The sequence below is a fragment of the Pseudopodoces humilis genome, chromosome 7, assembly GCF_049639895.1.
Source record: "Pseudopodoces humilis isolate 2021_Gansu_Grassland_sample_001 chromosome 7, ASM4963989v1, whole genome shotgun sequence".
NCBI lineage: Eukaryota > Metazoa > Chordata > Aves > Passeriformes > Paridae > Pseudopodoces > Pseudopodoces humilis.
The window spans coordinates 594,447-620,528 of NC_142206.1; the positions used below are offsets into that span (position 1 = coordinate 594,447).

The window sequence follows — 26,082 nt, forward strand, 5'->3', positions numbered from 1 at the left end:
CTGTGAGGAGAACTTGAACACTTTGTGTGGAGTTCAGCTCACACAGCAATGCAGTGCAGGGGCTGCAAATAGGAAAGCTGAAACTGAAGGCATCAGCTGTGCCATGGGCAGGGGGGTGCTGTGTGTCCCCAAACAGAGCAGGGGAGTGCTGTGTGTCCCCAGAGGGAGATGAGGATGCTGTGTGTCCCCAGAGGGAGCAGGGGGGATGCTGTGTGTCCCCAAACAGAGCAGAGGGATGCTGTGTGTCCCCAAACAGAGCAGAGGGATGCTGTGTGTCCCCAAACAGAGCAGGGGAGTGCTGTGTGTCCCCAAACAGAGCAGAGGGATGCTGTGTGTCCCCAGACAGAGCAGAGGGATGCTGTGTGTCCCCAAACAGAGCAGAGGGATGCTGTGTGTCCCCAGACAGAGCAGGGGAGTGCTGTGTGTCCCCAGACAGAGCAGGGGGGAGTGATGTCGCTGTGCTGTCCCCACAGAGACTTTGACTCCCTGAACGAGGAGGACGTGGTGAGGAACAACCAGCTGGCGTTCGACGTGGCCGAGCAGGAGTTCGGCATCCCCCCGGTGACCACGGGCAAGGAGCTGGGCTGGGCTGGGGAGCCCGACAAGCTGAGCATGGTGCTGTACCTGTCCAAGTTCTACGAGCTGTTCCGGGGCGCCCCTCTGCGCGCTGTGGGTGAGGCTCCATCACACTGAGCAGAGCTGCTCCTGGGCCAGGAACAACCTCCCAGCCCAGGAAAGGGGAAAAATGGGATGGGAGACCAAGGTTTGGTGGGTTCTTGGTGCATTCAGGGAGTAGGAGCAGCTGGGCGACCGCTGCTTGACATCACCAAGGTCATGTATCAGGTTGGTGTGATTCCCTGGCAGGGATGACTGCACGCAGCACATTCGTGCTTGTGGTTTTCTCCTTTAAAAAGCCACCCTACACTGTGTGTATTTACTTATATATATATATATATATATTTACTTTTTTATATATATATGCTTATATATATGTGTGTATATTTACTTTTTAATATATATATATATATTTATATATATGTGTGTATTTACTTCTTATATATAATTGTTACCAGCACTCAGCTTTAGGCAGAATAATTTAAAAACAAATCTAAGTAAATATCCTGAGCAGTTTGGGTTTTTTTCTACAGATGCTGATGAGAAGCAAAATGGAGAAAATAATGATCTTGGATCACCAAAATCATCAAATTTCATCTTTAATAATTATATCAATTTAACTTTACCAAGAAAACGAGTACCAAAGGTGAGTTGTGAAGCAAGACTTGCCCTATGAATCTTTTTTCCTGAAAACATGAAAATAAACTTTCAGGCTCAGAAATAAGAGATTTATATATACACTGCTCTAGTTTTGAGGTATTTCTACCTGTAAGAAAGAGTCCTGTAGTTGTGTATTCCTGGAGTTGGATATACAGCCATTCTACTGTATACCAGCTCAGATAATCAGTGCTGTGCCAGACTGTTTATTGACTGGGAGGGAGTGCTGCTTTCTGAAAAAAGCAGTGATTTGCACAGTTTATGGATGCTGGCAGGGTTCTGAAGGGAACCTTTCCAGCTCTTGCAGAAGAAGCCTGCAATGGTGGCAAACAGTGGGCAGGCTGATCAGCAGCTCTGGGATAACAATCTCTCAGTCATGCCCATGTACTTTTCTCACTTGGTCACTTATTAATGACAACTTGCTGACAGGCCCTGTTATGTCCCTGTATTATAAAAACATCCATGCCCATACATGCTGTGATTAAGGACATGCAGAGCCTTGAAGCTTTGCAGAGGCCTGAGTTAGCACACGTGCACATCTACTGCATTTCTCAGTACTTTAATACACTGCTTTTTAAATTTGTTGCTCTCTTATCTTGTAGAAGTGTGATTTCTGTTTGTTTTTCACCTGAAGAATTACTCCAGAATTTCCAGATGCTTCCTACACTGACTTTTGTCTTGAATATTTTCCATCCACAAATGCTTTTTCAAAACCTGTGGACAGTCAACTGTTCAGTAACTTCAAATATCCTTGTTTGGAAATAGTTTTTTCGTGCCACCCACGTATCCACAAAACAAAGTGACATGGTTCCCACATAGCCAAGCAGTGAGAAACCAAAAGGAAGAATAAACTTTGTTTTTTCTTGTGGGTGACTCCTTTAGAAGGAAAACCTCTATCATGACCACAACGTTGTTTTTCAATGAGTTGTTTGCAGAAGCAAATAGACTTTTAGCAGTGGGGAGAGCTTTCCATTACTGAGCCATAGAGGCTCTGATTAACCTCCTGTCCTGAAACAAGCCTTCTGTCATAGCAGGAGCTGGAGCTCTTGGCAGTGCATGAGGGCACGAGGTGATTTGCCTGAAGGGCCCCTCTGGTTTCACACTACAGGGGCTCGTTGGAAATGAGAACTGGAAGTGTTATTTCCCAAATCAGCTTGGGAAACGAGGCGTTTTGTGCCAGGTTTTGCAGCCCTGTGAAGGATGGGCTGTGGGTTAGGACAGGCTTGGCAGTGCCAAAACCAGCTGGGAAATGAAGCTCCTTGGAAAGCAGCTGCTTGAGTTCAGGGTTTGGCTGTGGCTTCAGTTTCGGGGTAGAAAGTGGTGCTGAGCATTATCCAGGTGTACAAACAGCAGATGTTCCATGCAGGCTGTAGGAGGGCAGAGTGCTGCCAGCTGAGCTTTCCTTGGCAGGTGCTTTGTGCTGGGATTGGGCTGCAGGAGGGGTCCTTACCTGGGCACAGGCTGCAGAGACCAGGCAGTGGGGCTGGAGCTGGGCTGGCTGTGGCTGTTCTGGCAGCCTGTGCTCAGCTGCATCATGTTTTCCATTCTGGCTGCAGAGGAACTGAGATTTCCTGTGCTCCAGACTAATAAATGAATGGAGGTATTTACACAATGCAGGGTGCAGCCCTTTCCGAGTCATTGCTTTGTCTTTCACTTCTTTTTCAGCATGTTAACCAGAATCCTTCATGTCAGGTTTCTCAGAGCTGGCACCTTGCTTGCTCCTTCACTCTGGCAAAATCTGCTTTCCTGTGGCCCAGGTGATTATGCAGAGTACATTGAGCTGTTCTGTGTTCACCCTCTCTGGGTAGTGCAGAGCTGGGTTATACTCAGCTGCTGCTCCAGAGACAACCTAGCAAAGCAAAGTAATTGAAATATTGTCATCTGATTCCTTCTTTGCCCACAAGTTGTTTGGGATTACTCGTCCTCACTGCATAATGATTTATTACAAACAGTCTGTATGTAAAAAGGAAGCCTGCATTCTTTGATCTTTCTGTCTTTATTCCTTTTTGGGGCTTTTTAAGTTGACTGAGCAGGCACTAAGTTACAGCATGCAGGGAAAATGCAAATAAGTGGAATGTAGTTTATTGTTCATAATTTATCACTGTATCAAACATTCAGGAATGATTGGAATAAAAAATAAAAATTTCCAAGCATTGACTGCTTTTCAACTTTGTGCAGACTGAGTATGAAGTATTACTGATTTGTGTAATCTCTAGTTGAGTAAAATAATGAAATATGTGTGTGGCTCTTGCAGAAAAGAAGCAATTTGGTTGCTTAAGTATTGTAATGTTGAGCCAGAGTCAGGGAGGTGAACCTTGTGAGGGAGCCTGATCTTTCAGACAGCCAGTAATTGCTCAAAAAAGGAACTATAACTGTGCCATGAATTCATGATCTGAATTCATGATCTGAATTCATGCAGACAGATGGGTTAAGAGAGATTTGGGGTTATAGTGAAAGAGTGAGGGGTTTCTGGATTTTGTTACTTCTCTGGAAAACGGTGCAGTCTAGCTGCAAACTCACACAACAACTGATGCTGTGAAACCTTTTTCTTCAAGGGTGTGTTTACGAATGATGAACTCCTCAGTAGTGGAGGAGGGCAAGGTGAACTGCCAAGTTTAGGGTTTGTGTTCAGCACAGGGTGCAAGGATCTCTCTCGCTGGGGCTGCCCTGATACCTGCAGGAGGAGCAATCCTGCTGGGCTGGGGGTCAGCCAGGCACTGCTCACCTGTGTGAGCCCACACCTCACCTGCCTGCGGGTGCAACTGCTTATCCTGGGAGCAGCTGCTGGGGTGAACTTGGGAACTGCTGCAGTTACCCATGGAGCTTGTTCTGGCTTTGCCCTTTCAGGCTGAAGGGAAGACAGAAGAAAATGAGACCAACAAAAGGCGTCGGAAAGGACTCTTGGGTGTCTTTGAGCAGGTTGGTGTTGGGTGGTGCCCACCCGTGTCCAGCTCCTTGATGGGCACCAGAGCTGAGGAAGCAGTGGGAGTTGGGGGGACAAGCTTTGGCCTTTGGAGCTTGGCAGGAAAAAACCCTCTCCCCTAAAACCTTGAATTTACTGTGGCGTGCACTAAAGAAGAGCTAAATTAATTTAAATTAATTTGGCAGGGAGTAGAGCATGAATTAAATTGCAGTAGTTTTTGTTCTGACACAAGAACATTTAAGATATTGGGGTTATTTTCCAAACTCAGCTATTTAGACAGTTTTTTATTTGAGGAGTTTGCATTGCAGCTTTGTTTCTAGCCCTTCTCTAATTGGTCACCTTTGTGACTGCTTTATGAATAGCAGCACTGATTAATGTTCCCTTTTACTGTACTCTGGGACCCATGAAAATACTTCTTGGTGACTTCTGCATGCTAAACATGTAATTTCATTACACTGCAGGCTGTATTTCCTTTCACCCTTTGCTGATAAGGATGTTATCTCTCTCCTCTCCCTTCACGAGTGTTGTAGGAAACCTAAGAAAAACACGGTTTGTTGTTGCCTTGCAGACTTCAGGCTGTCCAAGCCAGGAGACAAACAATGGGAAGGAACAGAGTGATGGCAGAGAAGGAGTGAACCAGAACAAAGTCAAATCAATGGCAACTCAGCTGCTGGCAAAGTTTGAGGAGAACACTTCAAATACAATTCTGCGGAGACAGGTAGGTCCTACATGAACGTGAGTCATCTCTGAAATGAAACCATGGTCCCTCCTTGTGGATCTGATGTGGATTTCCAAGGGATGACAGGGGTCTGTTAGGTGTTTGAAGTGGGTTGTCTTTTTTAATACTTGATGCAAATTAAAATTATTCCCCTCAGTACTTGGTACACAAACACAAGTCATACAGATCGACTGATGTGTATAAATGTAAATGTATAAATGTTGGTGTGTGTTATGGTGTCTAGAAATCTCACAGAAGGCAGCCTGTGGAGTTTGTGTTATTTGGAAGTCTAAGCTGGCTGCACACAGTATTGCAGAAGGCCTGTTGTCACCTTTGTTTTTCAAATAAAGGACACTGCATGTCCTGTGGAGTCTGTCTTTATGGGAAATCTAGGAGGTGTTAAAAGGAAACCTGATCTTTTGCAAGATACGTCTGGCTGCATTTCCATTCCAAAGCCAGGCAGAGTGGAACACATTTGTGCATGGCACAGCTTTTCCATGGTTTGTTGTTAGTGTGGCTAGAGGTGGTGTAAAAACAGTCCCATGCTACAGGGGAGGGGGGAGAAGCTCACAATCACATTTCAGCCAGGAATTGATGGAATAGGCAGAGTTTGGATCTGTCACCTGAAAGATCTGAAGGAAAGATGAGCAAGGTGTGGATGTTTTGACAAAGATGGTGACTTTCTTAATTCTTCATCCTTGTATCCATTTGTTTGTTTAAATATTGAGGTCCTTGAGTATTGAGTAGAGTAGGCTTTGTAGATGTCCACTGGCCTTCTCTGTCCTTGAACCAAAGTTGTTTGCATGCTACCTGGCTACTTGTTAATGCTTTTTGTGTGTGGTAAATGGCCAGAGGTTTCCTTGGCCACTCTGAAGGAAGTTATTTTGATCATAAAATCTCTTAAAAAGTACTGAATGTGTTTGGCTTTAAATATATCTTTGATTGTAGCAGTTGCTCATAAAATGGGTGGGTGGCAAAAATCTGCAAAATGTGTTGGTAATCTTCATAGTAATGCATCTTTAAAAGCAGCTTTTATTTCTTTTATTTCTTTCTGCCTCAAAAATTCTTTGAATCCTATTTACTGTCTTCCTTTCCTTTCTCTCCTTCACTCTGTCTTTGCAATTTTCCAAATGCTTTACAAGGAGCTGACGGATAGAGCAGCCCTGCTCTCCTCTGACCCTCCTGCTAATCCTGGCTTTGCTAAACCTGTGGATGCAAGCCTTCTTCCACCTCAAGCCAAAAGGCAGGTAGGAATCTGCTGTGGGTGACACCTGGCAAGCACAGCATCTCTCTTTCTGCAGGGAGCTGTCACTGCAGAGCTCCACAGCTTACAGAGCAGCCTTGGGGTGGAATCTGCAGACTGCACACACACACCTTTAGCTGAGAATTGTGAAAGCCACCTTAGAAGTTTTGAGGTTATTTTACACCTGCTTTGCCAGATGAGAGAGCTCTCTGAGAATGTGGAAATACCCTGAAAATACAAGTGCTGATTTCTGTGTTACCACATCTAGGCTCCAAATTGTGTGAATGAAATTACACAGCTACATTTAATATGTGAGAAAACTACAGCAGTACCCAAAAACTGTGCATGTACTCGATGCTTTGGGCTATTGTAATCATGAGGCTAAAAGAGGAGCCTGGCAAAAATGTCTAAGATAAAAGCTTGAGCCTTGAAAAGCTGATATTTGTGCCCAGGTGTTTTATTTCTACACGTAGAACTTGTGATAAGAATTTCTGCTGAAAGCTCTTTTGTAGCATCACATATATGGGGAAAAATTTTTGACAATGTCTAAATTTTTCTCTTAGTATTTTCACTAAAAGCAGTCTCATCTCAAACAGTATTGATATTCACTTTACATCAGAGTTTTAAATTGAAGCAAACATCTGTAGTGGCACTTCAAGAGCAGTCTGCAGGTTAATGAGATCTGTACTGTGTGTGGAAATCTGCAGGTTAGAAACTATTTCATATGAAAATTCAAATTCAGAGATGTGTTCTGAACTCCTCAGAAAATGCCTTAAATCTGAAATACATTATATACACTGATTTAGGTCAGAGTAGATCTAGAGCTATGGCAAGAACTACTGTTGAAATCCTCGTGAATATAATTTGATTATAAGCTTAGTTTCAGGCTGATGTGATGCTAAAAAAACCCAGAACCTTGCTGTGAACCCCAGGAGAAGGAGTTCTGCACTGCTGTCTGAAGTTACTCACAAAAGCTCCCAAACACAGAGAAGGGTGTCCAGGCCTGCACAGGTTGTGTGGGACTGACTCATTCCAGTGCATGGTTCATTTCAGAAGCAGCAGAAGGGCAGCAGAAAGTGTGCAAGGAGTGATGTGAGAACATTTTATACCTGGCTATATGTGCATGACTGTGCCGTGCTTTCGGACGCCTCCTTATGCTGCATGTGCTGCATGCTAGTGCAGAGAGCAGTTTTGTTCACTTCAGTGTTTCCCAGTTTCAGGTGGTAGCTAGGAGTGAACACGAGGTCAGGGAACCCAAACAGTCTTTAAATGGTTCTGATCAAATGGCCAGGAGAGCAAAGACTGTGCACAAAACAGATCCCCAGCCCAGTCTGGCAGAAACCTCTGAAAATCTCGCATCTGCCTGTTCTGCTGCATTTGTACTTTCTGGAGTGCTTGAGCGTCTTCAGCACCTGGAGGAAAAAATGAAACAGGTGACAAGCAACTTCTTTTCCTTTCTGTCTCTTAACTGTGCTAATCTGTGTGCTGTGGTTTTGCTGGCTTTGCTGGCTTGTTCTCTGTTGACTGTAGGTTGTATTAAGAAGTCTTTCTACAAACTTCTGTGTTCTGTTGATGGATGTGGTTTTAACTGAAATCTCTCTCTTTCTTTTCTTGGCTGTCCTTCCCTGGCTGTCCCTGCAGAAAAGAGCTCAGACCATAGCAAATAGGGAATTCCATAAAAAGAACATTAAAGAGAAAGCAGCACATCTCGCCTCAATGTTTGGATACGTGGAGTTTCCAAAGGTGAATTTTAAGTTTTGCACCTGAAGAACTGCTGCATTGGAGGGTGTATAAGAATTCATGAAGGGAAAAAAATTGCAGTGGTTTTGGTTTTAACTTCCTTTGATACTGTGTGGATCTGAAAAGTAACGTGGATTCCACTGAAACTAGTAAAAAGCGTTGTTTGAATATTATTGCATAGTTTAATTGAGATAAAACAATCTGAATCACAAAGCTAATCAGAATGCCTTAGCAGGAGAGAAATGTGCTCAAATAAGCTATGTCTTGTGCTTCAGCACACACTGCTGGCTCACAGTCTGTAATCAGCTGGTGAGCAGTGCTGCTTGGTGCACTCTGGATTTTCCTGGGTTTCAGTATGCTTTCTCCCAGCACTATCTTACCTTGCTGTGTGCCCACTGGGAACATTTCTATTAAAAACCCAGTACAATAATACCATTTTCATGATGATTTCTGTGGGCCCTTACTGTGCAGAGGTAGTGAGAAGAGTAGAACTGTCATTGTTGGAACCTTTCTGGTTTTTTTGATGCATGACTGAACTAAACATGTGTTGATGTCACTGTCTCTCAGATAACTCTCCTGTTTCTGCTCTACACAGAATAAGCTACCTACTAAAGGCTTACCCCATTCTCAGCCCCCAACTCCCTCTTGCCCTCCAGCTCATCATTCAGCTGCTGCTGCTTCATCATCTGTTGGTTCTGCTTCCTCTGCTGTTTCTTCTCAACAGGTACTCTATTCAGAGATTTTTCATGTAAAACCCAAACTTGTACAAATGGCTTGGATGGAAGGTGCTGCCAGCAGACCTGTTGTATAGGTTGTAACTCACATTTAAATCAAACTCTCCTTTTTTGCTGCTGTTAGTTCTGCATGTTTGTAAGAGAAATGTCACCATAGAAATGGCTCAGGTAAAAGCTGAAGAACAGAGCAAGGGGTTAACATTTTTTTACCTCAATTGTGAAAATTCTGCGTTGCTGCTTATTTTAAATGATCTGCTGTTGGATGATACCACAGGCATGCTGAAGAAAGCTTCACATAAAGCAAACTGGATGCCGTGGGGTTGGTTGGTTTTCTTGGGTGGCATTTATGTTTCTTTTCATAAGAATATCTGTCTGGTCTGCAGGGGAAAACCTGCACAATGCTGGTTATTTTAACCTTGGTAGGGGCATTTACCAATACAGACATTTTATTATTGTTTGTTTAATTATTTGTGCTTTAAACTTGCTTCTGCATGTGAATGGCTAGAGTACAGTCCTTTGCAGCAGCAGCAGGCCCTGTGGAGAGGGAACATCCACACTCTGACTCTTGGGACAGAGCCCCAGCTCTGGCTGCTGGGGCTGGTGGTGATGGGCTGTGCTGCTCTGAGTGCCTGGCTCCCAATCCCCAGGGAAACACAGGGGACACGGCCCTTCAGGGACACTGCAACTCAGCAGTAATCCCCTAATTCCCTTCAGCTTCACAGGAATGCCTTTGCCTGCATTTACCTCTTACTTTTTCTGACCTAAGAGGTATAGCATGTGCTGGGCTTTAAGCTAAGTCATGGTTTCCAAAAGACTGGGGGCTGATGTTCATTTGATTTGGAGGATTATTGTGACTCTGCAAAGAGAATAAAGAAATAAAACCCAAACCCAAGCTATCTGAAAAGCCCTTTAGAATATGAAAACTGGACTTTGCATCTTAAGGAAACTCTGTGAGCAATAATTTAATTGGGATTTTAACATCTCTTCTTAGAGAACCTTTGTATTGAGCACTCTTTTCTTTTTGGATGTTTCAAAAACTGCATTTTGTTTAAATTGCACTGACAGCCTTTATTAGTTTTCTGTTGTATTTGAATAGTGTGGCAATAGTTTGTTGTGACTTGGTTTCACTCAGGCTGAGTTCACTTCAGTTGCAAAGTTCTCTCTACAGAGCTCCAGGCAGGATGAGGCTCAGCTGAAGCAAGAAAATCTCGTTCTGTCACCAGCACAGTAAATCCGTGTTCATCTCACTGGGTGAATATTTGGCTGGTTAAGCAGGACTGCATTTACACTGGGGCAGATCTCAGCCCCACGTGCTGTACAGGCTCAGGGCCTCTTGTGCAGTGTGCAGTTCACAGGGGAAGATGTGGTGCATTTTAGAGCATTTTAAACAGCATCCTGGTGTTTAAAATTCAGGTGATCTTTTACTGTTCCTGTCAGGGGCAGTTGTCGTTTCATGGTCAGTTGCCCTTTCATGGTCAGATTCTTGTCCCTGTGTTCTATCCTTACAGTTGGCACATGTTTCAGAAAATGAAGATGTTACCCTGCTCTAAAACTCACTGACTAAATGTGCATTGCTGTGGAAATAAAAATTCAACCATATTTCAGATGCACAGTGTGCATTTTCAAGTGCTGCTCAACAATACGTTTGGAGCTCTCTGCTGTGAGTGTGTAGCAGGAGCTGCCTGTGTCTGTGTTATCCTGGGGGGAGTTATGGGTCTCAGAATTTCTATTTCTAGTCTCTGTTCTGAGAATTATCACAAGCCAAGCCTAGACTTCAGTACCAGAAAGTGGTTTGGGATTGATAAACCAGCAGGAAGAGCTGCTGTGTGTTGCTGCCTGTGTTTCTGCTCTTTCCCTGGCAGAAAGCCAGAAGGTAATAGAAGTGTTTGGAGTTCTGCAAGGCTTCATGACATATGACCTGTAAATATCAGCACCCTGCCATGGTTTTAAATAGCTGGTGCTGTCATTTTAATTTCAGGTGAGTTCTGAGGTTGTTACCAGACGTGACAATCCATTGCACCTGCTGAGTTTTCCTTGGAGCAGTGCTAGTTATGGGGACAGAGATATTGAAAAGGGTGGCTATGAAATCATGCTGTCTAATTACAGAAAGTTGTTATTAAGTCTGAGTCCTGCAGAGAACACTTGAAAAGAAGGCTGTGGGACCGTATTGTTTCTTTCAAGACATGCAGTCATTACAACTTAGTAAGAATTACCTTCTGTGTGCAATATGCCAATAATAATCAAAAGTGCCTTCTAGCTTCAGTCAGCTGTCAAAATTCCCATGGCTAGAATTAGGAGTTAGCATGTGTTCTATTACAGGCTGGGCTTTGCTTATTCCTGTTTGGTGCTCAAGGCTGGACTGACCTTCAGAAAGCTCTGTTCATCTGAGCTTTGCATGAGTGAACCCACACTGTGTGGTAAGAACTGGGAAGTTCTTCAAGTCAATTTGCTCCCTGCAGAGCTTGGACCAAGGACTTCCCTTCAGTGACGTGACTCTAATGACCTGCAGCAAGCAGGGCTGGGGTGTTTCCTACACACAGTAACTTATTACTCAAGTGTTGTTTATCTCAGAGGGAAAATATACGCAGCAGCTTGTCCCAAAAGTAAATAAATCACCCTCCAAGCAAAATAAGACCAGGAAAATCATTAAGGATATGAAAGAACAAAGGGAAAGCATTGTGTGCTTTTGGAGGCAGAGAGCATATTTCCTTTGTTTTATGAGAACACTTCAGAGGCTTGCTTGGCCTGAATAACAACACAGGGAAATTCAGAAGGCAGCTTTCTCTTCCCATGCTAATAACCACCCTGGTGAACCTGCCACTGACAGTTCAACAGGCTGAGGAAATCACAGACTCTGCCACTGCTGTCTCTGAGGGTGGCAGGTGCTCTTGGGGCTGCCCTGGTGGATCCTCATCCTGCCCTGATGTTTCTGCTTGGTGACTGAGTGGCACTTGGACGGAACAGAACAGTTCTGGTGGAAGGGATGTACAGCAAACATCTCTTGCCTGACCAAGTCAGGGCTGACCAAAAGTTCAGGCATAGTTTTTAAGGGCATTGTTGCTAAATTAAATTGAAATCCCATTTGCTTTTACTTGGAATGTGAATTCGCATTCATTGCAGGAACATTTCCTTTTAATAACATTTTTTAAGTGTCTGTAAACATACAATTTTCTTGCTTTGACTGCTTTAATGTTGACATAGATTGTTCCAATGGGTGGAGAACAGGAATCAGCCAACCTGATGAATTTCAAGGTGTAGTTCAGGCTCAAGGATACTTTTCCTGAAATTCAACTACTTGCACTTTAAGCAGAGCCTTGTTATTTAACTGATTGCTCCAGTGTTTCTCCAGTTCAAGGAAAACTTTCTGCCTCAACTGACTTTGAACACTTTTTTTTGCCTTGGATCTTGTGGACAAGAACTTGTACATAGCCTAGAAATTGCTCAGAATATTCAGAGGTGCAGAATTTGGAGAGGAAAATTTTTTTTATTCCACGTTCTTAAACAAATCAAAGGAAGGTAGTTTGGCTGTAGAAGCAAGTAGCACTTCTTGTAGTGGTTTTTAATTTGGTGTGCCACTTGGGACAGCATTGTGGTATCTAATTAGCAGTTAAGTTTGCAGTTGTTACCCACAAGTTGTCCAGATATTGAATAATATTTTAAAGTCTTTTTATTTTGAACAAAACCAAACAGGACAGATATTTGTGCCTTAAATGGGACAAAGTCCCTTTGTAGTCTTAACGTGAACATTTTGTACCTGTCTGGACATCAAGTGAATTATGAGATAACTCTCAAAAGATAAGGGGAGCTGTAAAAGGTTGACATGTTCCCTTGAGTTTTTTTATCCATAATAATTTTTGTGCATTCTAAGTATAAACTTACGAGTATAAACTTGAGAGAAGGTGCTTTAAAATTGTTATAAAGTCTTCCAAATACCATTGCATTTATATATATATATTTTTCTCTTTTCTTCATGGTAACTTTCTGGTACTTTAAAGCCTTCAATTAGCAGGACTTGAAAATCATTTCACTGAGAAGAGGGGGAGTTCCTTGAGATTTGTGCTCTGTGAGGGGCAGTGGAGTGTTAGATAGGATATCATGTGTCTGTCCCCACGGAGGAAGCAATGCCTGGCTTTGCAGAGTACCAGAACCAGGACAGCCCTTGCTGTGTTTGCTGCCAGAGGGGCTGTGGGACCTTACCCTGACCAGAAATCCCAGATCCCAATCAGTGCAGGAAATCTGATTTAGGGTAGGAAATATTTCTGTAGATGTGTGAAGTTGTGTCTGTGTTTCTCCCAGGGGCAGAGTTCCTGCTGGCTGCACTGGGACCCTGGTGCACACTCGTGTCCTGTCTCTGCTCTGTGGAGCCACAGCCCCAGCAGCTGCTGGCTCCTGGCAGCCCTGATGGATGCCTGTGCTCAAAACCAGCCTGGCTCCCGTGGCTCAGCAGCCTGCTGAAGCAGATGGAAGGTGTTGCCCTCTCACGAGCGTGGTTTCTGCAGCTTTCCCTGGCGTTACCATGAGTCACTGGAGAGAGGGCGAATGGTTGCCCTGTGAGCACCAACAAAACGTTTCTGTCTGGGCCTTGGCTCGCACATTTTCATGGAATGTTCCCTGAAATGTCACAGTTTGGGGGGTGTTAATGTGGAGTTTGATCCCACCCCTGTTCTGAAATGTAACAACCGAGTCCCAGAGAAGGGGAAGGGAACAATAGGGGGTTTTTAATGCCAGATAGCCAGGCACTGGCTCCCAGCTCAGCCTTTCATGGACACAGCAGAAAGCCTTGAGGAGAAGCATTTGCTGCCATCAAGAACTTTTCAGTCATCCTCAGGGAAAAGTCAGTGGGCTGCACAGAAGCCTTCTGTGGCCCCGGCTGGACCACGCTGGTCACGCATGAACGTGCTTGTGCTCTGCTGGGCTTGCCCTCTGCTCTTTCTCCTGCCTCCCTGGATCCATGTTTGCACGTGTCCAAATCATTCTTGTCCTTTTTTGTCTTTAAATTCTCTTTCAAGGGTAACTAAAGCTCTTCTTTCTGTTCTTCATCTTCTCCCCTTTCCTGGTTAGACGACTGTAGGAAAGGTCTCACGGGCAATTGGAGCTGTGGCTGAAGTTCTTGTAAATCTGTATGTGAATGATCACAGGCCCAAGCCACAGCTTGAACTGGTAAGACCAAACCCACAAAGAAGCAGTAACTTAAGAGGGGTGTTCCCAAAATGCCATCCTGACTTAAGGCCCCAGTTGTGGAGCACTTGAAGCCTTATGGAAGGTCTAACACTGACTAAAGAATCAAGTGCACATTGGCACAGCAGTGTTGCTCACCACATCTTATGTGTATCTTTCTGTTACTTGACTGTGTGAATTCAAACTTCAGGAGGCTTTTATTAACTGTAATTACTGTAGAATTAGTAACAGAAGACAATTATTACTCAGGGTGGCTTCTAAGGAAAGTTTTGTGCGGTTATTTTTAACACTGGGGTGCTGAATCACCTGAGCCTCCTTTTGGGGAGGGCTGTTTCTCCACTCTGACGCTGTTCTGTGTTGAATTCAGAAGCGGTCTCTGGACAGAGCTGCAGGTTCTTGCCCCGTTCCTCACTCTCCCTCTGCTGCCTCCACTGCTCAGAGCTGTCAGGTACTGGGAAGCCAAGTAAGGTGTTGTGTTGTGGTGATGACACTTTACTCACCAGCCAGCACTAAACTCAGCTTCACTCTAACTGTCTGATCTGTTAACACCGTGCTTTTAAAAACACATCTGTGTGGTTTGCCATTTGCATGGTTGTTTGTTTGGAAAGATTCACACTCTAAAATGATCCATCACAGCAAAATGGGTTGCTGATGGCAGATCTGGAACAGAATTCTCAACTTTTAAGCACAAGACTACATGATGATGACAACTGTGAGTTCTACTTAACATTAAAAAATGTTTCCAGGGCTGCCTTTTGCTGGCAAGTGGAAGATGAGTTGTGTGGACTGTGTGCTTGGGCTTTTCCTCCTCTGTGCCACGTGTGGGACCTCTCCTGTGGCAGCAGGGATGGTGGAAGGGAGGGAGGTGGTGATGGATGTGGCAGGTACAGCACTCTTCACCTGTAACCAGCCCTAATACAGCCGTGCAAAGCAACATCCTCATACCTGCCTCTGATGAGGAAAGGGAAGCCCAGGAGCATCTAATCAATTTCTAGTTCACTTTCCTGTACCTTTTGCATGTATATCTATAGGGGATGAGATCTGTGGCAATTAAAGAATGTTAATTACCAGCCTAAATTCAACAAACCTTCAAAATAGTTTCACGTTGTTGATAGGGGTTGTATTTTGAATGCCTTAAAAATGTTCTGAACATGTGTGATGGGGAACAAAGTGATTTTTGAAGCCAAGCAAGCCCCAGGTTGGGCTGTAGTGTCGGAGGGACACGGCTGTGGCGATGGGAAGGGTGGTTCAGACAACAGCGTTGAAGACTGTCTGCTTTTCCTCCTGGACCTTAAAGCACGAGCCTGCATTTTTCTCCAGAGTGTGTCTGAACTGAGTCTTCAGGGTGTTTTTTTGCTTGGCTGCAGATGCAGGTCTGCTGTTTGAGGGTGGTGAGGGCTGCCTTCACCTCCTGAGAGAGACACGAGTCCCTGAGCCAGGGCGGTGCAGGGTGACGAGGGAGCGCTCGGGGATGATGCGGCTCTTGGACCTGAGTAATCAAAATATTGCTGAACTCCCAGAGGGAAACTGGGTGCAAGTGCAGCATCAAAGTCACCTCTCTAAAGTCCTTGTGATGTCTGATTTATTCATTGCTGCATGAACCTACAGAACTGCATAATTAGTCATAAAAGGGCTGACTGTTGCTTGCTGGAGTTTTGCTTGGAGGGTGCTGTGTGACGCTTCGAGCAGCTGAGGCAGCTGCCCCCTTCATGAGGATTCATATCTGGGTGTGGAGCCACAGCTTTGTGTTCTGTTTCTATCTTTGAACAGGGTTCTCTGCGAAAGGAATTCCCCAAGTCCATCGGAGGGAGTGACATCTGCTATTTCTGCAAGAAGCGGGTCTATGTGATGGAGCGGCTGAGTGCAGAGGGCCACTTCTTCCACAGGGAGTGCTTCAAGTGTGAAATGTGTTCCACAACACTCCGCTTAGGAATTTATGCCTTTGATGTTGAAGAAGGTAATGTAGGAGCTGTTGAGGAGTATTTGGAAATGCCTGAGTACTGGTGCTTTCAGTGGAGCTAGGGAGGAGGAGCTGGCCTGGTAGCACCGTCAGGAGGAGCTCTGCCAAGCGTGCTTTTGTGTCCCTGCTGATCTTTCAGTCCTTGTGCTTGCAGTCCTGGGCTTGCAAAAGAGTTGAGTTATGACAGACCTCAGCTTTAAATGAAGAAATCCACAGTGGAAAATAAGTTGAGTGACCAAAACACACTTGGTCCAGTCTCAGGTCAAAGTAAGGATGGGGAGGGGGAGGGAAAGGGATGAGGTTTCTCCATACATAGAGTTATAGAGTATAATATAGAGCTATTCTTATCTCCATTTGAAACTAGCCATTAAATAATGTGCTCTATAAGGACAAGCCATAATAGTGGCAGATTGACATCTGCAGGGATGCAGGGAACGTGGGTTATTTCTTTTAAGATGGTATGGCCGGCAGTGGAAAGCAGTAGGACTGGCCCAGCACAGTGTGATTTATTCCAGGCTGCTGTAGAACAAGAGGTTCAGATCTTGAGTGCTTCATCCCACCTAAATCCTGGGGTTTGCCTTCCTTTTTTTTTCTTTTTTTAGTTAGGAAAGGAATTGTCAAACTGAAATTAATTTCCTTTCCTCCTCCCAAAGTATTTGAGTAGATCAGAGTATTAACCTGATCTTCCTCTGCAAAAGGGTTAAAAATTCAAGGTCAAAGTGGTTCTTTTTCAATATGGAGAATCTGAAAAGATGTATTTTTGAGCTGATTATTTGACCTTTTTTTTTTCTGCTTGATGTCTTGTGTCGGCTTGTGACTTCATATTTATGGGATGCTGGTTGTTTTTGCTGTTTAATCTTATACCTGAGAGGTAGATAAATGACCTTGTGTTATTGAGCTGCAAATCTGTAAAAGAAACCTATTCAGAGCTGTTAATCAGAGTCAGTGCCAGGCTTCCCATTCCTTTTGCTGCCCAACCATTCATGATCTTGGTTTTGTTTTTTTTAATAGATACAACAGTGATTTTTCAGTCCATATATGTGTAGATATGTGTGTATATATGTGTAGATAACATATCCTATAACTGATTTTTCCCTCTTGCAGGTAAATTTTACTGTAAACCTCATTTTACCCACTGCAAAATCAGTACGAAACACAGAAAGAGAAGGGCAACAATCCAGATCCATGGAAAGGTATGGAGTGATTTTATTGCTAATGCAATGCTGAGGCAGCTTTATGTGGGGTGCAGCGCTCCTGTGTGTGTGTGTGTGTGTGTGTGTGTGTGTGTGTGTGTGTGTGTGTGTTTCCTACCTCAGGTGCAGAAAAATCAGTGCTCAAATAGAAACCTGCTGGCTCTGTGAGGTTGTCTGGTTCTCAGGGGAATTCAGCTTTTCTGTGCAAAGTGAAGTTGATCTTAGGAGCAGCTGGGAATGAAAATGTGCACAGAGCCTTGCGGCGGCGGCAGAATCCGGCGTGCCGTACATCACAGCGTGTTTAACACTTCTGTTTTCAATGTTTATCCCAAGGAGGCGATTGACACGTGGAAGAAGGTGGAAGCCAGGCCCACAGAGATCAGCACAGAAAGCACTTTGTCCACTGCTAGCAGCCCAGAGGACAGGTCCCCAGGTATCCTGACTTCCTTCTTAGGGGGCGCGCTAAGCTGGCCCCTGCGGGTGACCAGGGATCTGCTTGACGTTCCCAGGCGCCTGGCTGACTGGATGCATGGTGTCCTGCACGCTACCCAGCTCCATTTCAGGGACAATGCCTATAACTATACCTACCTGTACGAACTGCTGAGCCTTGGGGTGCCGCTGCTCTGCGCTCTCCTAGAGGTGCTCGCTCACATGTACCGGGAAGCAGAGCTGTCCCTCGAGAGCGTGCTCGAGGGCCTGAAAAGATTCTCTAGGCTCTGAATGCTCCTGCCTGTCTCGCTCGGTTGTGCCTTTCAGGTTTTCAAAATTAGCAGCCTGGCTGTTTTCTCCAGGGGGGTTTTGGTTTTGGAGGGTTTTGTATTGGTTTCTCGTGCAATTTCACGCGTGACTTCGTTGGATGGTGGATTCCTGCTGATGGAAGCGAGGTACAATCGAAATTTTCAACATAAAATGTACTGTATGTTAGAGCATGAAGGACAGTGTCCAAACACATTTCCAGAACATGGAGTCAGATGAAGGATATTTTCTAGATTATTCCCCACCCCCCAATTTTTGTGACCAGACCATTGGAGAAGATGGTACATTTTGAAACCATTTTTCTCCCTGCCTACTCTCCCCAGCTTTTTTTTTTTTATTTTTTCAGTTAGACCAAGAAAGAATGTGTGTTCTTTCAGGAATATTTCTGACAAATGACTAGGTTTTGAAACCTGAGTATGGCACATAGCTTTTTTTAAAACATTTTTTTTTTTGTTTGCTTTTATGTTTACTCCGGGTTATGAGGTTTATAACTCGCATGAATATGTTTCAAAAAAATCATGTACATAATTCACATTGCTCCTAGCCATGCCTTTTACATTGCTTTATGTGTGATGGATACCTTTTGTTGATAGTGGGTGTTCTGTTCTACTAATTTATTTGAAGTTTTTCAATAAATTTGAAGAACAAATGGTAGTTGAGTGAAGGCTTGATTGAAATTTTAAGTCAAAGGAACTGGTAGAAAGAAGTAGACCAGACACTCCTCAGGTCAAGGCTTCCTCATTTGGTGGCTGATATGAGGAATATCAATTTGTGGAGCACTCCTCTGTAACTGAGGTCGCTCCTGTTGTGCCTCTGGGCAGGCACTGCTCCCAGCAGCTTTTGGAATTTTTTTAAAAATACAGCTTTAGAACAAACATTAGAAGCCTATAAATGTATTCTTAGGCCATAACTTCTTACTTGGGTAATTCATTTCAACGTGTGCAGCTGGTGGCAGAAAGGTGAAATTCCATTATCTGGAGCAGCAGATGAGTAGATTTAATTTCTTCTGGGTGTCCCTCAGCAAGGTTTAATCTGTTCAACAGCAAGGACACAGTGACATCCCAGTGCTCCTTACTTTCAGCCTAGCTAGCCAGCCAGGTAAGCATGCTCCCTGCCTTCCAAGCACTTATTTATGTTCAGAAGTTTACCAGGAAATAGGTAAATCCTTAGACATGGCAGTATGTGTAGCCTAAAATGAAAAGCATTTCTTTGGAGCCAGAAGGATGTGGCATAAACAATAGGAAATATTGTTGTGTTCAGTTAGCACCAAAATCGAGATCACCTGCCAGTGCTCTCAAATGATTGCTGCTGCCTGTGGGCTGGCAGCTCTTGGGCTTTGTTCTTTTGTTTTTTGTTTTAATATCATGTGGGAAAAAGATTATTTGAATTGTTTTGCCTCTTAGGTGTGAAAAGGAAATGTTTCTGCTGTTTAAAATAAATGACAAACTGGATCTTTCTTCTAGCTAGTTTGACTTTCTTTAAACTATGAGGATGAGCTTTTCACATTTTAGAGTGGTTATGTATTTTGGGGAAATTTTGTTATTTTTTCTGCACAGAACTTGAAAAAGTGCTTGAAGAAAATTTCTAGATGTAAGGCAGCATTCCTTTGACATAACTTGCCATTAATACTCAACCATGTGTTCAGCCAAACTTTGCTGCAAGATTGAGTGGACACAGCAATAATTCCAGTTCCATGGTGGCCATCTGTGTATGTGTCATGTATCTGTACCCTTCTTACAGCATTTTAAAAAAACCCACTTGGAAACATTGTATTATTTTGAATTATTTGCTAATGACAGTAACTGTTTCACCCTAAAAAGGAGACAGTCTGCAGTGCAACACAGCAAACTTCTGAGCGGTCAAGTTTCCAAATTTGGGCTGCCATCAATTTTGGTTTCAGATTTTGTCAGTAGGAGAGTCTTGAGGAACACTTCTAACTAAAGTTTTCTCCTGCTGTTTCCTACAGCAGAGTGAGCATAATGGTAAATGAACTTAAACCAAATGAATCTTACTAGTAGAAAGTGTAAAAATAAGATTTAAAAAAAAATAAAAATTAAAATATGGTATTGGTTTTATATGGATTTGTATAATGGGGCATAATTCCCTGCATTTCCACAACAAAATTCAGGAACTTGCATAATGAAAATGTTTTCTTGAGGAATCTTAATTACCATGCATTTTCCATTGGGATTTTGCAGGTGATTCTGTTGGGAGGGTTATTTTATTGGTATCCAATTGGTAGATTTTTTTTTATTTCTTTGCCTTACTGTTCTGCTAGTAATACTCATAGCTGCTTGTCCTCATTGATAATTGAATGAAAAAAAAGGCAGTTTCATTTTGGCCAGTTATTCTTTGTACCAGTGTGACCTTCCTGATGCTTTCCTACATAACCAAGTGAAGTTCTGTGTTTTCTTCCCTGCTGTCTCCTCTGCCAACCTCCCTCATTGCTTTTAGTCCAATTCAACATTCCGGTGCTGCACCCGCTCACTGGCTGAAGCCTTTCTGCTCTCAGGTGATTTATTTTTTTTTCCAGTTCCAAAATTACGTGACTAACCCTTGTTGTTTGACAGCATTTCATTGTGTGTTTTGGGGGTTGTTTTTTAACTGTTGGAGCAATCTGTGTGTCTGGTATATTAATGGAGCTTTGGCATGATTATTTAACCTGTTGCTGAATTCACAGTTCTAGAAAAGGTGATGTCTGTGCTCTTTGTAGGGAATGTTTTTCTCTCTGTCTGTGCATGTCTGCTTCCCTGTGCCTTTAAGGTAAGTTAGGCAAGCCAAGGGTCTCCTGAAAGAACTCGTTAAAGGTGTATTTCTTTCAAAGAAGGGAAGGAAAGCTTTCCAGTGAGGTGAGGGGTGATGGCCCAGCAGATTCTCTGGTTAGCAGGACAGCTGTCTGCACCGAGCTCCCCCAGTCCGTGAGCCAGCAGTGTCTGAGCTCCTCCCTGCCTTCCTCCTGGAAAGGTGTCTGAAGGGTTTCTGCAGAAAATCAGCCAGAGCCATGCAGATTCTGCTCTTCCCTCCAAGTGCCAGCGTAGGCAGCCCCAGAGGTGCCCGTGGTTCTCAGGCTGAGCTGTCAGTGCCCCAGCTCCCAGGGGCTCTGGTTGGGGTGCCTTTATCACCTGCTGTGTGTGGCACTGGTGATTGTGTTTCTCTCACTGCTGAGCACTGCCAGCCCTCCCCAGGAGCAGCTCCCACCAGTGTTTTGTGTGCAGGTTTTACACATTCCCATTGCTGCCATCACTGTGACAGTCTAGAAGGGGAAATGGACCCCAGCAAGAGCTCAGGCTGAGCAGAAGTGCACTCAGGGTCTGGCTGATGTGCTCATAGCCCAGCTGAGCATCCCTCTCACAGGGAAGGGCCTTGGGGAATTGATCCCAGGAGCAGTTCTAGGAGGGGCCAAGCCTCCTCTGCCATCTGTCCCACTTCACACACCTCAGGCAGGAACGTGGAGGGCAGCAGAGCCCCGTGCTCCTTGCCTTGCTGCTCTCTTTGCATGGCTCAGCCACTTGTGTTTATTTGTTTGTGTGGTGCTCCTGGAATGGCTCGATGGCTCTGACAGTCCCCACACTGTGCCCACACAGAATCTCTGTCTTCCAAACGTCCCTTCCTGCACTGGGGTCAGGCTCCCAGTGAATTTCAGGGCTGCATTGTGTTGTTACAAAGCTCAGCATGCTTTAATATGAAGGTCCTGACATAAAGGTCTGCCATTTCAAACCACTTCCTACTGCTGTGTTTTTTACTCTCTGTTGCAGAGTCTTCCTTGCTCTTCCTGCCCAGTGAGGATTCTGTCCTTCTCCTCCTAAATCTTCTGTCTTCATTTTACTTCATAATCCTAGCTGAATATTTTTATTAAATAGTTTTTAACTCTGTATTTAAATTTTCACATGGAAATTCTGTATTTTGCACACGATGAAAATTGTTTTAGCTTTATTTATGATATCTGCTGTAAACAAAAATAAATGTAGTTCTTTATAAGTCTCCTTGTTTCATCTCTTCCTTTTATAAAAGTTTCCTGGGTACAGAGACTTTGTAGTGACTTTATGCTGGTTTTGCACCTTCCTCTTGTGGTGGATGCTGTGGTGTTCCCCTGCTCGTGGCCTGAGCCCAGGGGCACTGTGCTGCTGTCACTGCATGTGTGTCCCTGGTGCAGGGGATGCACATCAAGGTCCCTGAGGAGTTCCAGGGTGACTGGTGCTGGGATTTATCCTCCCTGGGGATGAGGAGCCGGTGTTGGTGGGCATGGGGCTTCCACAGACAGCATTGTCCTCCTCCCTGGCCTCTGCCACCTTTCCTTGCACTGTTACTTCACCTGTTCACTGTGCCATAGAGGTAATAAGTTGATGTGTTTGGATTTTTTGTTGTGCTCAGGAGAAGCAGGTAATAACCCAGGATAAATCTTTCCCTGTGCTACTCCCAGTACCTTCTGGACCCCTGGAAGCTGCAGCCCCTGGTGACCCACTGCCTGTTAATTCAATTAAAACGAATTGCCTTGTTTTATTTAATTATTTTAAAAAAATTTAATATTTTAAACTGGTGATGGAATTCTTTTTAAACAACAGGTTCTCCAAAAGAGCTTTCCTAAGTCTTCCTTCCCTTCATTTTCTTTCTTTTGCTTACTCTGCAGTTCTTAAGCTATAACCTCTTCCTTTGCATTTTGAGAAGAAGACAAATCCCAGAAAGAACAGTCCCAAGAGTTTAATGGAGAGATTGTGTGATTTTTTAAAAAAAAATTAATTCAAACTGAGCCTCACAGGAGTTGTTTGAATGACAGAAATTTTATTTTTTTTCATTGTTGCTAAAGACAACATTGCCAAAGAAGAACAAATGTTATTCTCAATGAACTATTCCATCTTCCCTGCCAAAAGAAAAGCCACCAGGCACAGTAAAAAGTTTGCTGTCCAAGAGGGAGAGATATCCACTATGAAAACATGGGGCAACAAATACAACTGAGGCACTTAATCGTAACAGACACAGCAACTGGGGTAAAACTGGATTTACTCTCTGCTCAGTTCACAGTTTTAGGCAGAGGTAGTGGCAGGGAAACATCAGAAGAGGTTTTTTGCCTGCAGAAGGTGATGACTTGTTTGGCACTGAAGCGTTGAGAGGCATCAGATGTTCATGCTGTTCTCATAAAGTCTCACTCTTTCCTGCTAAAATCTCAGTACAATAACTTGGAACTGGGGTAGTGTTGGAGTCTGGGTTTATTTCTCCCAGAGATGCAGAAGGCCCAGGCAGTCACAGCAGTAGCCAGTCCTGTCAGCAGAGGGATTTACCCTGCAGCAGACAGCCCATGGACCAGGCAGGACGTGGTGTCTGGATCAGAAATCAAACAGACAGGAGGAAGTTGGTGTTGGTTCTCTCCCTCTTGGTCGAAGTTACCCCACAATAAAAGCCCGTGCTCCCTGTTTTGCAGCTGGTAGTGCTGCAGAGGGGGAGCCTGCTGGGTTAAGGTCAGTGTGGATCACAGGTGATGCTGGCAGGCTCAGGAACTGCTCTGTCTTTCCTCCTCTTCACGCTGCTTCAAACAGGTTCTGAACTTGTCTGTTGCCACGGGGGCCTTTTGGATTGAAAATAAGTACAGAGATGTGCCTATTTTCTTGATTAAATTTCTTTTTTTGTAAAGCCTGGCTAACCTTTCATTCTCAAAGCCAGGCAGCATTAACTGCCTAGGTGTCTGTTAATGAAAATCAAACATGTCAGCGTTCACTAAAGGTAACCCACTTTTATTATAATTATGCTAAGCCTTTAAAATTAAAAAGGTCTTGCAGGTTCTAAACATACTTGATTTGAATAGAAGAATACAGACAAAACTTCTTAAAATTGCTCAAACACCAGCCTTTCATTAACTCTACCAAGAAGAGTAGTTTCTGTTCCTCTGAGTTTCTTCTAAATTGCTACAGCTGTAAAATGCCAGTGAAAGTTGCTTCTGTGTGACTTCCAACCTCAAGCAAAGACTATGATCTGCATTTTTCCACAGCATTGTGGCAGTTAGTTACTGTAATTGGCTTGAATTCACTCCTGGCTCACTCATTCCTCACATTCCAATCAAAACATTGAGTTTTGAAATGCACTGTGTTCTGCATTAGTGTTTATGTTTTCAAAGACATGACATGTTTGCAGATGACTTGATTTTTTTTTTGCCTGAAAGATCATGTCACTGAAGATGAGAAGGCATTATGCATTAATGCCTGATGCAAGCATACATATCAGTCATGTAAATATTTCCCCAAAGTCTCTGTCCTTTTCTTCATGAACTGTGCTCACAAAAAAAGAAGGGAGGTTTTCATCTCATCAGGTGGTGGGCTCCAAACTTGTTTGAAATGGATGGAATTTCTGAAATGTTTTCTTGAAGTGTGAAATGATGACATTTCTGTGTTGCTATAGTATTGGATTTGCCCTTTCAGCATTTGTTCTGCAGGTATTCATTCATTCATTCATTCATGTCTTTGTTTTAAGGTTTTTGGTGCCTTGAATCTGTGTCCAAAAATACTATTTTGACAGACACTGGAAACTGAAAGTGTTGTTGCTGCATTCCAAATTCATAATTAATACATGCCTTAATATACCAGACAAACACAGATTGCTCTGATTAATTATATATTTACTCTACAATGATAGAAGTACTGTGCTATCATAGCAGGTTTTGTTTGAGAATCAGTTTTTCCTGTAGACACATATTCAGTACATCTAGTAGGTTTCCTCCAAGGTTCTTTTTTTTCTCCTTTGTCTCTGTTAATTTTTGTTCAGCTTCTATTAGCACATAAATATGCACTGTCTCCTCAGATGCATTAAAAAATGACGGGGTTCTCTGGCTTTGAGAGCTTCAAATTGCCTGGTTATATTTTGTGCCAGAATTCAGAAGGGTTTGCTTACAAAGTAAGTGATGGAGACTTGGGAAAAGTGTTTTGCTGCTGCAGAACTCGTGTAGGAGCTGACCTGGGCTCACAGGAGAGGGGAGGAGATGGTCTCTGGGCAGGGGGACGGGAGGAGGGGGCTCATCCCTGCCCCAGGGATGGAGAAGAGAGCAGGAAAGCGGGCAGGGCTGGTGGGGAGCAGGCAGGGCCCCAGGAAGCTCAGTGCCACCCCAGGGGAAACGGGAGCAGCAGTTCCCTTTGCTCTCTGCCATGGCTTAGCCACAACAAAGTGGGAATTGCTTCTGTTAGAAGTGTGAAGCGAGAGTGAGGAAAAAGAAGGGGAGAGTTGGCAAGGACTGAAATCTGTGAAATGGCAGCCATCGTACCTTTTGTGGGAATCCTTTTCCAAGGGCAAGAACCTGCCTGGTGCTGTCTGAGGTGAGATGAAAAGTCGAGGCTGGGATCAGTTTGGGAATGCTGCTGGAAGCCTGAGAGCCTGCTAAGGCAGATGTGTGGAATACCTGAGTGGGTTCCCAGCTCTGGCACAGGCAGTGCTCCCTGTGTGCTTTGAGCTCAGGCTGCAGGATGCAGCTGAAGCTCTGGCAAGTTTGAGCTTGGGTTTCACTCCTGTGGGCTGCTGAGCCCTGTATTCCAGCAACACCAAGGTCTAACCAAGCTGGAGGTGTTTCCTGTGCTTCCCTGGAGGGGCTTTTCAGTGGAGCATCTTTGACCTTTGTCCATGCTGGACCGAGGCACGTGGGGAGCAGCCACTCCCGAGAGTGATGCCTGAGAAGGCTGACCCGGAACAGAGGCTGCACAGAGCTAAGAATAAAGCAGGGATTTATTGAAAGGCCTCCAAGGACACACCTTGGGCAGTAAAGGAGCCTGGGCTGCACCCAGGATGGACCAAAAATGGTCACAAAATGCACAACTGCTCACAAGGCCTCACATTTTTATAAGTTTTGGTCCAGCTGCATATCGGGGCTCATTGTCCAATTAAAGCTTCAGGTTATGGAGGTTAATTAATTAAGGAATTAATTAAGGAAGTTAATTAAGGAATATGGAGTCCCATCCTTGTTTTCTCTCTCCAGCCCAGCGTTGTCTCTGCTTCTGGGCCTGAAACTTGTAGTGATTGTCCTTGGTACCAAGCTGGAGAAGGAATTGTTCTGTCTGCCTGCTGTGTGAAGAGAGCTCACTGACACTGAACATGAAGCTCAAAACTCCACAGCTGGGCAGCTCAGCATCTGAAAAATCTGAAAGCTAAACCTTGAGGCATCAGGAGGAGCTGATCAGAGGCAGCTGCCCGGAGCCAGCCGGTGCCTGAGCCGCTTGGCAGGGGCTCCTGGTGGGGAGGGAAGGATTTTGGGCAGAGCCCAGGCTTTGTGCCGCTGTGGGCAGCACGTGCTGTGCCCGAGGTGGGGAGGAAGCGCCGTGCCCGCTGCAGCTGCCCCAGCAGGAGCTTGGCTCTGCTCGAAGCTGGCGGCTGCCCAAGGCCTTGTCACCTCCGT

The 26,082-nt window shown here is 44.4% G+C and overlaps 1 protein-coding gene across 9 annotated transcripts in view; it reads left to right on the forward strand.

Annotated features, from left to right (window-relative positions):
* MICAL2 (microtubule associated monooxygenase, calponin and LIM domain containing 2) overlaps positions 1-26,082 on the forward strand; it is a 112,549-nt gene that overhangs the window by 52,272 nt on the left and 34,195 nt on the right. For 5 of the 9 annotated variants that reach the window (XM_088058113.1, XM_088058110.1, XM_088058115.1 and 2 more), the window contains exons 13-25: positions 474-673; positions 1,149-1,261; positions 4,120-4,191; positions 4,764-4,913; positions 6,056-6,160; positions 7,371-7,589; positions 7,798-7,899; positions 8,492-8,620; positions 13,692-13,790; positions 14,176-14,256; positions 15,579-15,765; positions 16,873-16,961; positions 17,295-17,394. In XM_088058113.1, coding sequence (XP_087914239.1) covers positions 474-673; positions 1,149-1,261; positions 4,120-4,191; positions 4,764-4,913; positions 6,056-6,160; positions 7,371-7,589; positions 7,798-7,899; positions 8,492-8,620; positions 13,692-13,790; positions 14,176-14,256; positions 15,579-15,765; positions 16,873-16,961; positions 17,295-17,394 — 1,646 coding nt within the window. The remainder of the gene's footprint in view (positions 1-473; positions 674-1,148; positions 1,262-4,119; positions 4,192-4,763; positions 4,914-6,055; positions 6,161-7,370; positions 7,590-7,797; positions 7,900-8,491; positions 8,621-13,691; positions 13,791-14,175; positions 14,257-15,578; positions 15,766-16,872; positions 16,962-17,294; positions 17,395-26,082) is intronic. The other 4 variants (XM_088058114.1, XM_088058116.1, XM_088058118.1 and 1 more) reach the window with 4 other exon arrangements.